The sequence below is a fragment of the Macrotis lagotis genome, chromosome 2, assembly GCF_037893015.1.
Source record: "Macrotis lagotis isolate mMagLag1 chromosome 2, bilby.v1.9.chrom.fasta, whole genome shotgun sequence".
NCBI classification, from domain to species: Eukaryota; Metazoa; Chordata; class Mammalia; order Peramelemorphia; family Peramelidae; genus Macrotis; species Macrotis lagotis.
In genome coordinates this window covers 333,057,821-333,071,987 of record NC_133659.1, presented here as the reverse complement: position 1 = coordinate 333,071,987, position 14,167 = coordinate 333,057,821, and the positions used below count along the sequence as shown (strand labels likewise).

Below are 14,167 nucleotides of genomic sequence, written 5' to 3'. Positions count from 1 at the left end.
ACTGCTCTGTTAATTGAGATGGTTCATATGAGCTAACACTATCATCTTCCCATGCAGGAATATGAGCAATTCATCAACATTAAATTCCTCATAATTTACCCATTCTGTGCTTTACCTGAGTCCTGTACTTGGAGATCAAACTTTCTGTTCGGTTCTGGTCATTTCAACAAGAAAGTTTGAAATTCCTTCATTTCCTTGAATATCTGTCTTTTCTCCTGGAAGATAATGTTCAGTTTTGCTGGGTAGCTGATTCTTGGTTGCATTCCATGCTCTTTTGCCTTCTAGAATATTATATGCCAAGCCCTATGAGTCCTTAATGTAGACGCTGTTAAGTCCTGTGTAATCTCGATTGTAACTCCATGATATTTGAATTGTTTGTTTTGGGCTGCTTGTAATATTTTTTTTTTTGATTTGGGAGTTCTAGAATTTGGCCATAATATTCCTGGGAGCTATTTTTTTGGATCTCTTTCGGGAAGAGATTGGTGGATTCCCTCAATTTCTATTTTATCCTCTGTTTCTAGGATATTAGGGCAATTTTGTAGAAATTCTTTAAAAATGAAGTCAATGCTCTTTTCCTGATCATGACTTTCAGGTAGCTTAATAATTTTTAAATTGTCTCTCTGGATCTATTTTCCAAAGTCAGTTGTTTTTCCAATGAGTTATTTCATGTTTTCTTTCATTCTTTTGGTATTGTTTTATTATTTCTTGATTCCTCACAAAGTCATCAGCTTCCCTTAGCTCCATTCTACATTTGAAGGAGTTGTTTTCTTCGGAGTTTTTTTTTAATCTCCTTTTGCATTTGGTCAGTTCTGCTTTTTAAGGAATTCTTCTTCTCATTAACTTTTTGGACTGCTTTTTTCCATTTGACCTAAATTGGTTTTTAACATGCTTTCTTCAGTATTTTTTGTATCTCCCTGACCAAGCTGCTGACTTAGTTTTCATGTTTTTCCTGTATTGTTTTCATTTCTCTTCCAAGTTTTTTCTCCACCTCCCTTACTTGATTTTCAAAATCCTTTTTGAGCTCTTCCATATCCTGAGCCCAATTCCTATTTTTCTTGGAGGTTTTGGATACAGAAGCTTAGACTTTGTCATCTTCTGAGTGTGTGTTTTGATCCTCCATGGACCAAAGTAATTATCTGTGGTCAGGTTCTTTTTTTTTTTTTTTTTTTTTTTTTTTTTTCTGTTTACTCATTTCTCCAGCCTATGCCCTGGTTTTGGAGTGCTTCCTGAACTTTTGAGTGTTACATGACACCTTTGCCAAGGACTTCAGTTCTTTCAAGGTCTTATGTGAGGCTATGACTGCTCTCCTGGCCTGTGCCCTGGTCTGTAGATGATCATGAGCACACCCCTCTGCCATGGAGCTATGAGGAGGATCCCTGTTCTGCTGTGGCAGTAGTGGGGCTCCAGACAGTGACCAGAGTCTGAATATGATCAAAGCATAAGAGTCCTGTCCCAGGGATAGCAGAGAGACTTCAGCAGTCTCTCCCCAACCCCCTTACCTTCTGTAGGCTGAGTGCTCTGGAAGCAACTGCCAGGCAGCTACCTGCTGGGTGACTTCACAGACTTGCTTCTGGGCTGGGGCTGCAGTATGGTCCATGCTGGCGGCCTGGGTTCCTGCTGAGCCCAGTTTGTGCTTGGGGATCCCTGGGTTTGGAGGTCTGGAAACTGCTTCTGCTGCCATGAGCCAGTGTGCCCTGAAGACTGGAGATTTGCTTCAGCTGGGTGCAATCCTGGCTACTCTGCTGTCCCTTTTGACCCAGATGGAGCAGAGCCTTTCCACAGGATCTTCTTACCTTATCTTACCTTAAGCTGGAAAATTCTTTTTCTTTTCGATTTTTCAAGGCGATGGGGTTAAGTGGCTTGCCCAAGGCTACACCGCTAGGTAATTATTAAGTGTCTGAGGTCGGATTTGAACCCAGATACTCCTGACTCCAAGGCCAGTGCTTTATTCACTGCACCACCTAGCCGCCCCAGGAAAATTGTTTCACCGGGTCTTTCTGTGGGTTTTGCCTCTCCAAAATTTAGTTAGATTGAAAATTCTAAGGTTTTTGGAATATTTTGGAAGAGCTCCTGGGAAATCCTGCCCTCATGCTGCCATCTTGGTTCCATCCATCTTGTAGTTCTTAATTACCAGCATGGTCAAGTAGTAGAAATGCTTTTATTTCTGTTCCTTCTTGGCTCCCCTGGTGGGGTCTGGGTGGCCTAAGGAACTTGGGACGGTCAGGGGAAGGCTGCAAATGAGAATGTCCATCCTCCCAGCTCAATGCTCAGGGTTGTTTAGGAGTGGAGCTGAGGGAAGGTAGGGAAAAGGGTCTTCCTGAGTGTGTTTGCAAAATTATTTTCTGATATTTGAAGTAACTTGTAATAATTTATTTCTAAGTAGAAGCCTTAACAAAAAGATCATGTGGTCTAGTCTCATTATTTGAATAGCTTATGAGACTGAGGGCTTCAGTGACATACTCAAGGTCATAGTGGAAAGATGTGGCAGAAGACTTGTTTGCTCAGTATTTACATGTGTGTACACACATACACACACACACACTCTCTCCTTGTCCTGCCTATGTAATGAGTAACAGATGTTTACTTACAATTATTATTTTAAAATTTATTGATTTTGAATTTTACAATTTCCCCCTAATCTTGCTTCCCCTCCCCCACCCCTGAGAAAGGCAGTCTGTTAGTCTTTACATTGTTTCCATGGTATACATTGATCTAAGGTGAAATATGATGAGAGAAATCTATCCTTAAGGAAAAAAATAAAGTATAAGAGATAGCAGAATTACATAATAAGATAATTTTTTTTTCAAAATTAAAGGTCTTTGGTCTTTGTTCAACTCCACAATTCTTTCTCTGGACACAGATGGTATTCTCCATTGTAAATATCCCAAAATTGTCCCTAATTGTTGCACTGATGGAATGAGCGAGTCCACCAAGGTTGGTCATCACCCCCATGTTCCTGTTAGGGTAGACAGTGTTCTTCGGGTTTTACTCATCTCACTCAGCATCAGTTCATGCAAATCCTTCCAGGCTTCCCTGAATTCTCATCCCTCCTGGTTTCTAATAGAATAATAGTGTTCCATCATATACATATACCAGTTTCTTAAACCATTGACATTCACTCGATTTCCAGTTCTTTGCCACCACAAACAGGGCTGCTGTGAATATTTTTGTGCGAGTGATGTTTTACCTGTTTTCATCATCTCTTCAGGGTATAGACCCAGTAGTGGTATTGTTGGATCAAATGGTATATTTGTTGCCTTTTGGGCCTAATTCCAGATTGCTCTCCAGAAAGGTTGGATGAGTTCACAGCTCCACTAACCATGTAACAGTGTCCCAGATTTACCACATCCCTTCCAACATTGATCATTGTTTTTTTCTGGTCATATTGGCCAGTCCAAGAAGTGTGAGTTGGTATCCCAGTGATGCTTTAATTTGCATTTCTTTAATAAGTAGTGATTAAGAGCAGTTTTCTTTATGACTAAGGATCACTTTGATTTCCTCATCTGTAAATTGCCTTTGCATATCCTTTGACCATTTGTCATCTGGGGAATGGCTTACTTACAATTATTTTTGAAGATGTTCTTTTTAACTGGTTAATACTATTTAAGAGAAATACCAGTTTGTGATGCATAACTCCTGTCCTCAGGCATTGCTTGTTCTAATCTTTTGTTTTGCTTCGCAGTCTTCTGTATTGTCCAAATTTTCCTGAAATGAAATCCATCAATAAAATAAGAACTCAGACTATTAAACTGACAATCTGGGAAGCATTAGATATCTGAACTTTGTTTTCATTTGGTTTCCAGGTTGCCATCATAAAAGCCAAAGTGGATTTCTCCAGTGTGGTGTGCCTGCCCCCTTCCGTCGTTGCTGTAAATGGGCTGGACGGAGGAGGGGCTGGCGACAATGATGAAGAGCCAGTGCTGGTGGCCCTGGCTGCAGCGCCAAGCCCCCAGAGTGAAGCCGTTGCCAATGAGCTTCAGGAACTTTCCCTGCAGCCTGAGCTGACCCTAAGCCTTCACCCTGGCAGGAATCCCAACCTGCCTCCCCTCAGTGAGCGGAAGAATGGTGAGTAGTGGGGTTCTTGGTAGGTTTTGCTCAACTAAATTCGCATGTCAGAGGAGTGGATGTTTGGAGGTGGCAGGGACCTTAGAGAAGTCAGGGACTATAGAGGATGATAGAGATGAGAAGACCCAGAAAGAACCCAGGAGCATAGAATTTAGAGATCACAGAATCTTAGCTGAATCATGGGGGCTCAGAGGATATGTAGATAGATGGGATCTTAGTTTGTAGCAGGGGTCGTTAACCATTTTTATATCATGATACCCCCTTCTCAGAAGGAGAATTTTTTTTTACAAAAAACTTCATAATCAATAGAAATATTAAAATGAATGAAAATTAAAAAATATATATTTTTTTCATGAACCTCTTGAAATCTGTCCTTGAACCCCTTAGTTGCTTCAAGAACCTAGATTAAGTAATTTTGGTTTTAGAGATTATAAGATTACAGGGTTTACTTTTGTCCCTTTAAGTTTTTTTTAAACATTGTTTTCTTGATACCTTTTGTTTTAACATCACATCTATTTCCAACTGTTTGCCTACTGGCAACAATGATGAAAGAAAAACAAGGGTTTATCCATTCTGTTTGGTAGCTTTTTCAGCATTTCACACCTCTCCAAGTTAAAAGAAAGAGCTGCATTTTCTTTTCTCTAGTGCCAAACATAGACATTATAATTCCATTGCTTTCAGGAACACTTTATTGTTCTTATGTTACTTTGTTGCAATCTTAGTATAGATTGGATACTTTTCTTGGCTCTGTTTACTTCAATGTGTATCCATTCATCTAAATCTTACCATACTTTACAGTTACTCCTATTTCTTAACAGTGAAATAATATTTGATTATATTCTAGCACTCCAGTTTCTTTGGTTATTTCCCAATCAGTTAGCCTCCACTTTATTTTTTAGAATTTTATTTATTATCATAAAACTTGAAAAAAAATCAACAAACAGTAAAATTTCATATGCAAAGAAATAGAAAAAAGACTGCATGTGACACTGAATCTGTTACCTACAACTTGAATTTTTATGTATTTTTTTAATTAAAGGTTTTATTTATTTTGAGTTTCACAGTTTTTCCCCCAATCTTACTCCCCCCCCCCCCCAACCCCACAGAAAGCAATTTGCCAGTCTACATTGTTTCCCTGGTATACATGGATCCAAATTGAGTGTGATAGAGAAATCCTATCCTTAAGGAAGAAACATAAAGTATAAGAGATAACAAGATCAGACAATTAAGATATCAGTTTTTTTCCTAAATTAAATAGTCCTTGAACTTTGTTCAAAATCCAGTTCTTTCTCTGAATACAGATGCAGATAGCACCAAATTGTCCCTGATTGTTGCACTAATAGAATGAGTGAGTCCATCAAGGTTGATCATCACCCCCATGTTTCGATCACCCCCATGTTGCTGTTAGGGTGTACAGTGTTTTTCTGGTTCTGCTCATCTCACTCAGCATCAGTACATGCAAATCCCTTCAGGCTTCCCTGAATTCCTGTCCCTCCTGGTTTCTAATAGAACAATAGTATGTTCTATGACATACATAATACCACAACAGCTTGATTTTTTAAAAGTATATGTTTAACATTGTGTGAGATCAACAATGATAGACTTTAACTCTTCTGAAGCAGTACAGTACGAAGACAATTTAAAAGACTTGTGAGGGAAAACACTGTTCACATCTAGAGAAAGAGCTATGGCATCTGAATGCAGACCAAGTTTGTATTTCTGCTTTTGTTGTTGATTTGGAACACAGTTATTTATAGTTTTCATTTTTTTTAAAGAACTATACTTTCTTTGACCATTTATCCAATGGGGAATGATTTTTGGTCCTATATATTTGTGTCAATTCCCTATATGTCTTAGAATTCAGTTTTTGAAATTTATTTTGTGTTTTTTCCCTTTTGTTCTGATTCTTTTTTTATAGCATGACAAATATAGAAATATGTTTTACATAGTTGTACTTGAATTATCTATATCAAATTACTGTCAGGGGGAGGGAGAGAGGGAGAAAATGCAGAATTCAAAATCTTATAATAAATATTGAAAACTATCTTTACATGTATTGGAAAAAATAAAGAAAAATCACATATAAAAAAGGTTATTTTTAAATGTGATGTGATAGTTCTAGCCTTGTTCTATTTATCTATGTCTGTTATCTTTTTATTTGTTTAATAATCATAAATAGGTAGCTCTATTTTTTTATGTGTGGAACATTTTGTTCTGTCTTTGACCTCCTTGGGGTATATTCCTTATAAGAAGATGTAGAGGTCAGAGGATGTAGATATTTAGGTACTTTGCATAATTCCAAGTTGTTCTGCTGGACATTTGGGACATTTCACTGCTCCTATGTTTATTCTTGTAGCCCTGGTCATATCAATTATTTCCATCTCTTTGTTAATATGTTGGGTATGAGGCATAAAACCTCAGAGTTGTTTCAGTTTGTAATTCTGCTGTTGTTGATTTGGAACACAGATATTTATAGTTTTCATTTTTTTAAGAACTGTTCTTTCTTTGACCACTTATCCAATTAGGAATGATTTTTGTCCTGTATATTTGTGTCAATTCCCCATATATCTTAGAATATCAGACTATTTTCAGAGATATTTGAATCAAAGATTTTTTTCTCCCTATCAGCAGTTTCCGCTTTGATCTTTGACACATCATTGCTTTTGTTTCACTAGACTAGATATGGTTTTCATGAGAGTTCTTCTCTTTTATATAATTAAAATGATCTGTTTTTGTCTTTTGTGATCTTATCTCATGTTACAGAATTTAGAGACTTAAAGGACCTTAGTGTTCACAGGACATACCTAGAGCTAGTGACCTGGTTCTAACCCCTTAATTCACAGATGAGGAAGCTGATGCTTGAAAGGGATTTGATTCAGGTTAGTCAGATAGGAAGAGGGAGAGCTGGGATATGAATGCAGGACCTAGGACACCACACTGATGTACCTTCAATAAAAGTTTTTCACATCATTTCATAATGAATAATTCATAGATTTCAATAGGAGACACAAAAATAAAATCAGTAAGGACCATAGTATTTATTGAACATCTACTATGTCCCAGAAGCTGGGAATATAAAAAAGGGCAAGTGTTCACAAGTCAGACCAGTGACGGAAACAACAGAGAAACAATTCTGCACAAATGAGCTGTTTGTTTTTTGTTTTTTGCTTTTTTTTTTGCAAGGCAGTGGGGTTAAGTGGCTTGCCCAAGGCCACACAGCTAGGTAATTATTAAGTGTCTGAGGTCACATTTGAACTCAGGTCCTCCTGACTCCAGGGCCAGTGCTCTTATCTACTGCGTCACCCAGCCACCCCTATTAATCAGCTATTTGTAAAACCTCATCAGTCAACCATTTTGCTTTCTGCTCTTTTTCTTTGGAATGTTTTTTGTTGCTGCTGCCTGTATGATATTGCAGACCTCTGTCCACAGTTCTTTAGACATTCAAGTTACTAAATCTAATCCTTTAAATCTATTCAACTCCTCTACTTTATGTTCACAAGGGATATTTAAGTCATACTTGTATGGTCTGATGACTTTTTCCTACTTTCTCCAGTTTGAGTCTGAATTTTACAATAAGAAGTTCATTATTTGAGCCAGAATCAGGCCCAGGTCTTGTTTTAACTTAATGCATAGAGCTTCTCCACCTCTGATTGCAAAGAATATGATCAATTGGATTTTAGTATTGACCATCTGATGATGTTGCCTTTTCAGTTGTTGTACAAGAGTCTACTGTGACTGGAGGAGGTTGGATAGCAGTATCAGATTTCGTGATAATTATGAAAACAATTTGATACTTGCTAATATATAGAGTGGTGTGTATATGTGTGTGTATATATATACATATATATCTTATCTATCAGAGGAATAGATTAGGTGTACCTAATTTATAGTAGTAAATGACCATATTAATTTAGTGTTTGATGAACCCAAAGATTCAAGCTTTTGGGACAAGAGCTCATTATTTGATCAAAATTTCTGAGAAAACTAGAAAACAGTTCGGAAGAAATTAGATATAGAACAATATTCACATCATATACCAACAACAGACCAAAATGGGAACATGATTTACCATAAGCAACTTAAGGGAGCATGAAAAATTTTACATGTTATATTTATGAATGAGAGAAGAATTTTTGACTCAACAAGAGATAGAAAGATTCATTATAATTTTGGTTAATAAAATATAAAAAAATAAATTTGAAATTATTAAATATAAAAAATTTGTGCACAAAACCAAACCAATGCTGCCAAAATTAGAAGGAAAACAGGAAACTGGGAAAAATTTTTTATGACAAATTTCTCTGATAAAAGGCTCATTTCTTAAATACATATGGAATAGAGTCAGATTTATAAAAATACAAGTCATTTCCCAGTTGATAAATGGTCAAAGATGATGAAATCAGAGCTATCGATTAGAAAAATGAAAATTAAAACAACTCTGAGGTATCTCCTCATACTTATCAGATTGGCTAATATGACAAAAAAGGAAAATGGCAAATGTTGGAGGGGATATGGGAAAATTTGAACAGTGATACACTTTGTGGAGTTGTGAATTGATCTCACTGTTCTTTTTTTTTTTTTGCAGGGAGGGGGTGTGGTTTTCAAGGCAATATGGGTTAAGTGACTTGCTAGGTAATTTTTAAGTGCCTGAAACCAGATTTGAACTCTAAACTTCAGGGTCAGTGCTTTATCCACTGCACCACTTAACTGCCCCTAATCTAACCATTCTAGAGAGCAATGTGGAACTATGTGCAAAGGCTGACTTTGACTCAACAATACTACTACTACTGTTACTAGGTCTGTACCCCAAAGAGAGCAAAGAAAAAGGAAAAGGACCTATATTTATTCCCAAAAATATTTAACGGAGCTCTTTTTTTGTGGAGGCAAAGAATTGAAAATTGAGGGGATGCCCATCAATTGAGAAATGACTCTAATCAATCCCTCCTTGTTACAACTTCCAAATTAATATTTCTAAAAGATGACAGTGATCATAACATTTCCCTGCTCAGCATTTTCCAGCCTAGCTTTTAAAGGCTCCTACAATCTGATTGCCATTGACCTTTCATGTCTACTTTTATTTTAAACTCCTAAGTGCACTCTCTGTTCTTGTTGCAGTCCTTGCTTGATCCCTTGTTTCCTCTGTCAAAAAAGTGCTTACCTGGCACCTTCTGCACAAAAGACTTTCATTCTCCCCAGAGCTGTTAAGATTCTTAACATCATGAAATGAATTTCTGTTACTTTTTCTGTACTTGGCTTTTGTTTACTGGTGAACATGTAGTGCCTCCCAGGAAACTCGAAGCTCACTAAGGGCAGAGAATCTTTGATTTTAGATTTTGCTTTTGTTGCTAGTGCCTAGCAAAAGGCCTTATCTGTATCTTGTATTGTAGAAATGTTTCCTGTGTTGAATTGATTTGAATTCTGGGGAAGGTAGATGTATGTACTTTGGACAGATGAAAGTATGGATGTAGAGCTCAGAGGAAAGGGCAGCAGCATTCTAGAGAACTGTCAATTCAAGAGGCGGTTATTAAATGTCTGCTTTGTATAAGGACCTGATTGCCAGGAGGGGAATTAGCATGAGGCCCAAGGGCAAACTCATGTGGAAGACCTTCATTAAGAGGCCTAGGGGGGTGGCTAGGTGGTGAAGGGGTGGCTAGATGGTGTAGTGGATAAAGCACCGGCCTTGGAGTCAGGAGTACTTGGGTTCAAATCCGGTCTCAGACACTTAATAATTACCTAGCCGTGTGGCCTTGGGCAAGCCACTTAACCCCATTTGCCTTGCAAAAACCTAAAAAAAAAAGAGGCCTAGGAATCATCTTTTGGAAATGATGGAAGAACAGCTATAAAAAGAGTATGTGACATTTTTTAATCTGTGCAGTAGGGAGTACTGGATTCTTGAGAGATGAAGACACTGAGAATTTTCTGTTTCTTAATCAGAGTATATTCTCAAGAAACTGAAAATGACAATTGTTCTGAAGTCCATTCTGAAACCCTCTCCCTGAAATTTAAAAAGTTGGTCATGGTACTAGAAATAGTTTATTTCTTCTCCAAGGCAATTGACCTGTATGCAGAGTAAATTGTTTTGTCTTAAGGAACAGTTATGTGTAAATATCATGCATAGAAAAACATCTCCGTTTTCCCTAAAGATGTCACTTGTGGAAGTTGAAAGTTTGATCAAAAATATTTTAGGACACATATGATCTAGAACTGAAGTTTCTTAATGTTCTGTGTGTTCTAGATCACCTTCACAGAATTATATTTTTGAATGCTTCAAGTAAAATTGAAATGTAAAAGAAATCAGTTATTTTGAGCTATAGTTATCAAAATACTTTAAAAATAAAACAAGTTCACAGACTTCTGTTTAAGAACCCTAGGTGACTAGATGTGGAAATTGGAGTTCTGAGAGAATTTTTTGAATTCTAATACCATGAAGGATATAAAAAATTCCTGAAGACTTGAATTCTTGCAGTCATAATTTTATGGCTCTGACATTTGCTTTGTCCCTAAAAGTTAGCAGAAGTGGTTATCTCTGTCCTGGGACAGAGAACAATATACCTTAAAATCAATGGCAATTGCAGTTTTCTGCATTAGCTGAATTCTTATAGCTTGAAGAAGGCATTGATTGGGCCACTGGACATTGGATGATGCCTAGAGCCTGGGGTCTTGGTGTTATTTCCTTGGTCCTTTTAGTTTGCACAATACCAGGTGTTTGGGGGTAGGATGGGGGAGAGGAGACCTAACTAGTTAGAACCTGTGGCATTTTCATATGATTAGATTTCACTGGAACAGTAAACAAAGAACTCGCCAGCATACTTGGGAATGTATTTATCAGAAATGAACATGAGAGTGAGGTGGCATTTCAGGTGTTGTCTAGCCCTATGAAGACTTGGAAAGCTTGGGTTAGTTACTTCAGTCTGCACCTGCATAAACTGTAGAGAGCCAGGGTTTAGTTTTTAGAGAGAGAGTCAACACTCATATTTAGGATTGGGGCAATTTGCGATTAGGGATATATGGGATCCAGGCCCTCCATTTCATTGCCTTCTACTGTCTTGTCTTTATACTGATCATTCACAGTGAATCAACTGTTTCTATTTGTTAGCAAAATAACGCAGGATAGGTAGAGAAAAGAAAATTGAATTTTTAGATGCACTAGGATAATGTTTGATGGTAGAAGTAAGCAAGAAAATCTGTTAACTAAATTGAGAATTTTAGATCATTTGTGCATTTTATTCTTCCCACTTCATATTTAGAAAGAGAGATTGATTGATTTCTCAGCAGCCTTTATAGAGGACTACATGATCTTTGAAATGGGATAGAAAGCACTGGGAAAAGTGGCTGTCCTCAAGATCCCCCCCCCCCCAGTATATTCTGATGTTGGAATATGTAATTATCAAATGGAAAAGGTTATGTAGTAGGAACTTCCTTTTTTTCACTGATTAAACCCTCACTGTGTCCTCTGGTGACTCTAGTGTGTCACCCTGAATAACTGGGAAATGGGTTATGTTCATTGACTACTGTGAAGTTGTTGTCTCCTCCCAGATGCACATCTAGGTATATAGATTGAGTGTGGCTTGGTTGGAGAGAAGGGAATAAACATATTGTTTCTGTTACTGATCAGGCACTGTGCTAAACCCTGGGAGATAGAACCCTTTTCTGTTATAAATTCCTATTTTACAGATGAAGAAAATGAGGTTAAGCAACTTGCCCAGGGTCACATAGAGAATAGTTTTTGGAGATCAAATTTGAGTTCCCATATTCCCTCTGTGCTCTGTGGCATCACCTCATGGATAGGAGATGACTGTGGGATCAGGAAGGCCTGGGTGCAAGTTTTCATTCACAGAAGAAAGATTACAGGAGAATATATGTAAAGTACTTTTTAACCATCAGGCATCCTATACATCAAACTCATTCTAAGTCAGTACCCAGGCTAATAATGCTTCCTATCTCTTACATTGTAAAGATTTAGATCCCCTAGTTCATTGATAAATAGGACCCCCCCCCCCTTTTAAGTAATTCAGGAGGCTGTGGGAATTGTGATTAATTTCATAAAGTAAAATTTGGATAGAGATTCTGCTGATTAGGAATCAAGAATGATCATGCAAGGCCTCTCCTGAAGCTTACTGATGGTTAAACTCTTGGAAGTTGTTGAGGTTCTGAGGGAGAGTATAGAAACAGAAAAGAAGGCTGAGGACAGAGCCTTCACAGACATAAGTTAAAAAGCCTAAAAATGAGAAAGACAGAAAGGTGAGAAAAGGAGAAGGAGAATAAGTAATGAGGAACCTCCTAAAAGCTGGAAAATAAGTTGATCCACAAAATCAAAGATATTGAGAAGAATGAAGATAGGGGCAAGACCGATCATATGTGACACTTAAAAGATCTTTGGTAACTTGGGGAAGTCATTCAGATTTTCTGAAGAACCTTATCTGTTTCAAGCACTGGACTAAGCTTTGGAAAAAGTCATTCCTGACCTCAAGAAACTCACTGATGGGGGAAGACAACATGGAAATAACTATGTTTGAACAAACTAGGATAGGATCAATAGATGCTCTTCTCGAGGGAAAGATATTAAGACTTAGGAAGATGGGGAAGAAGATGCAGAAGTTGGGATTTTAGTTGAGCCCGAGGGGAGCTGAGGAAGGATAATTTTCAGATAGGGAAGACTGTGGGAGCCTTCTAATTGGGAAGATAGGGTCAGTATCACAAGATCATCCAGTCCATGGAGGGGAGAAAGACATAAGAAGACTGGAGAAACAGGAAGAAATGAGATTACAGTGGGCTTTAAAAGCCAAACTTAGAATTTTCTATTTAATATCAATATAGGCACTAGGGAGCTACTAGAATTTATTGAATGGTTATGTGTTTGTGTATTGGAGAAGTAGAGAGAGAAAGCAAGATAGATTAGACCTGTACTTTAGGAAGATCAGTTTAACAACTGAGAGAAGGATGGACTAGAGTGGAGAAAGTCTAAAAGTAGAAAGATTAATTAGCTACCATCAGAATAATTGAGGCTACCAGGGACATCAGGGTAGTACCAGTGACAGGAGAGAAGAGCATCTATCTATAAGAGATGGTGCTAAGGTAGGAATGAATAGATTTGACAACTTATTGAATGTGGGGGGGGGTGAGAATGAGGTGTGGACTTGTTGAGTTTAAAATATTTATGGGACATCCAATTTGAGATGTTTTATAGGTAGTTAGAAATGCAAGACTGAAATTTAGCAGAGAGGGTAGACCTGCCTGAGTAAGGAGAAAAGAGAATCATTGAATCCATGATTATTGAATTCATAGAGTTGATGAGATCATCAAGTGAAATTAAATAGAAGAAGGGAAGAAAGCACAAGAGAGAACCTTGAGGGATTACAACATCCCTCCTCTCCCCCCACCCCATTAATGGCCATAATGTGGATGAAGTTCCAGCAAAGAGATCCAAAGAGTAGTCATACAGGCAGGAGGGAGAGAACTAGGAGGAATGGGGTCATGACAACCTAGAAAGAGGAGAGTATCCAGGAGAAGAAGCAGCTGCTTCAGTGAGGATTGAGAAAATGTCAGTAGAGTTGATAATGAAAAGGTCATTCGTACTTTGAAGAATGGTTTCTGTTGAATGATGAAGTTGTAAGCTTAGCTGCAAAGAATTCCAAAGAGAGTGAGAGAGAAAGAAAAGGAAGAAGATTGAGATGTAAATGTGCACAAGACAAAGAGGACCATAGCTAGTGGAGATTGAGGGATCATGTGAGAGTCTTTTGAGACATAAACCTGTTTGTGAGTAGTAGGTAAGTAGCTAGTAGAAGGGGGGGGCAAGAGAAACAGATTCAGGTGAGGGAGGTCAGAAACTAGTTTGCAGAAGAGGGTTGCAAGGAGTCTTAAGTTGTAGCGAGAGTGTAGAATGCAGCATTTTCTAGGAGTTTGGCTGGGAAAAGAAGGAAAGAAATAGGACATTAGTTTCAGAAGCTGTAAGGTCTAGTGAAGGAAGTTTCTTTTATTTTTGGGAAGGGATAAGAATATCATTCAATTAATGCACTATTGGTGGAGTTGTGAACTGATCCAGCCATTTTTGGAAAGTAGTCTGGAAACTATGCCCAAAGAGCATTAACATTGATTGTATCTT

At 37.8% G+C, this 14,167-nt stretch overlaps 1 protein-coding gene across 2 annotated transcripts in view; it reads left to right on the top strand.

Moving 5' to 3' along the window:
- The window catches only part of MRTFA (myocardin related transcription factor A), a 214,428-nt gene that overhangs the window by 58,867 nt on the left and 141,394 nt on the right, over positions 1-14,167 (top strand). For both annotated transcript variants that reach the window (XM_074226996.1, XM_074226997.1), the window contains exon 3: positions 3,804-4,065. In XM_074226996.1, the coding sequence (XP_074083097.1) occupies positions 3,804-4,065 (262 nt within the window). The remainder of the gene's footprint in view (positions 1-3,803; positions 4,066-14,167) is intronic.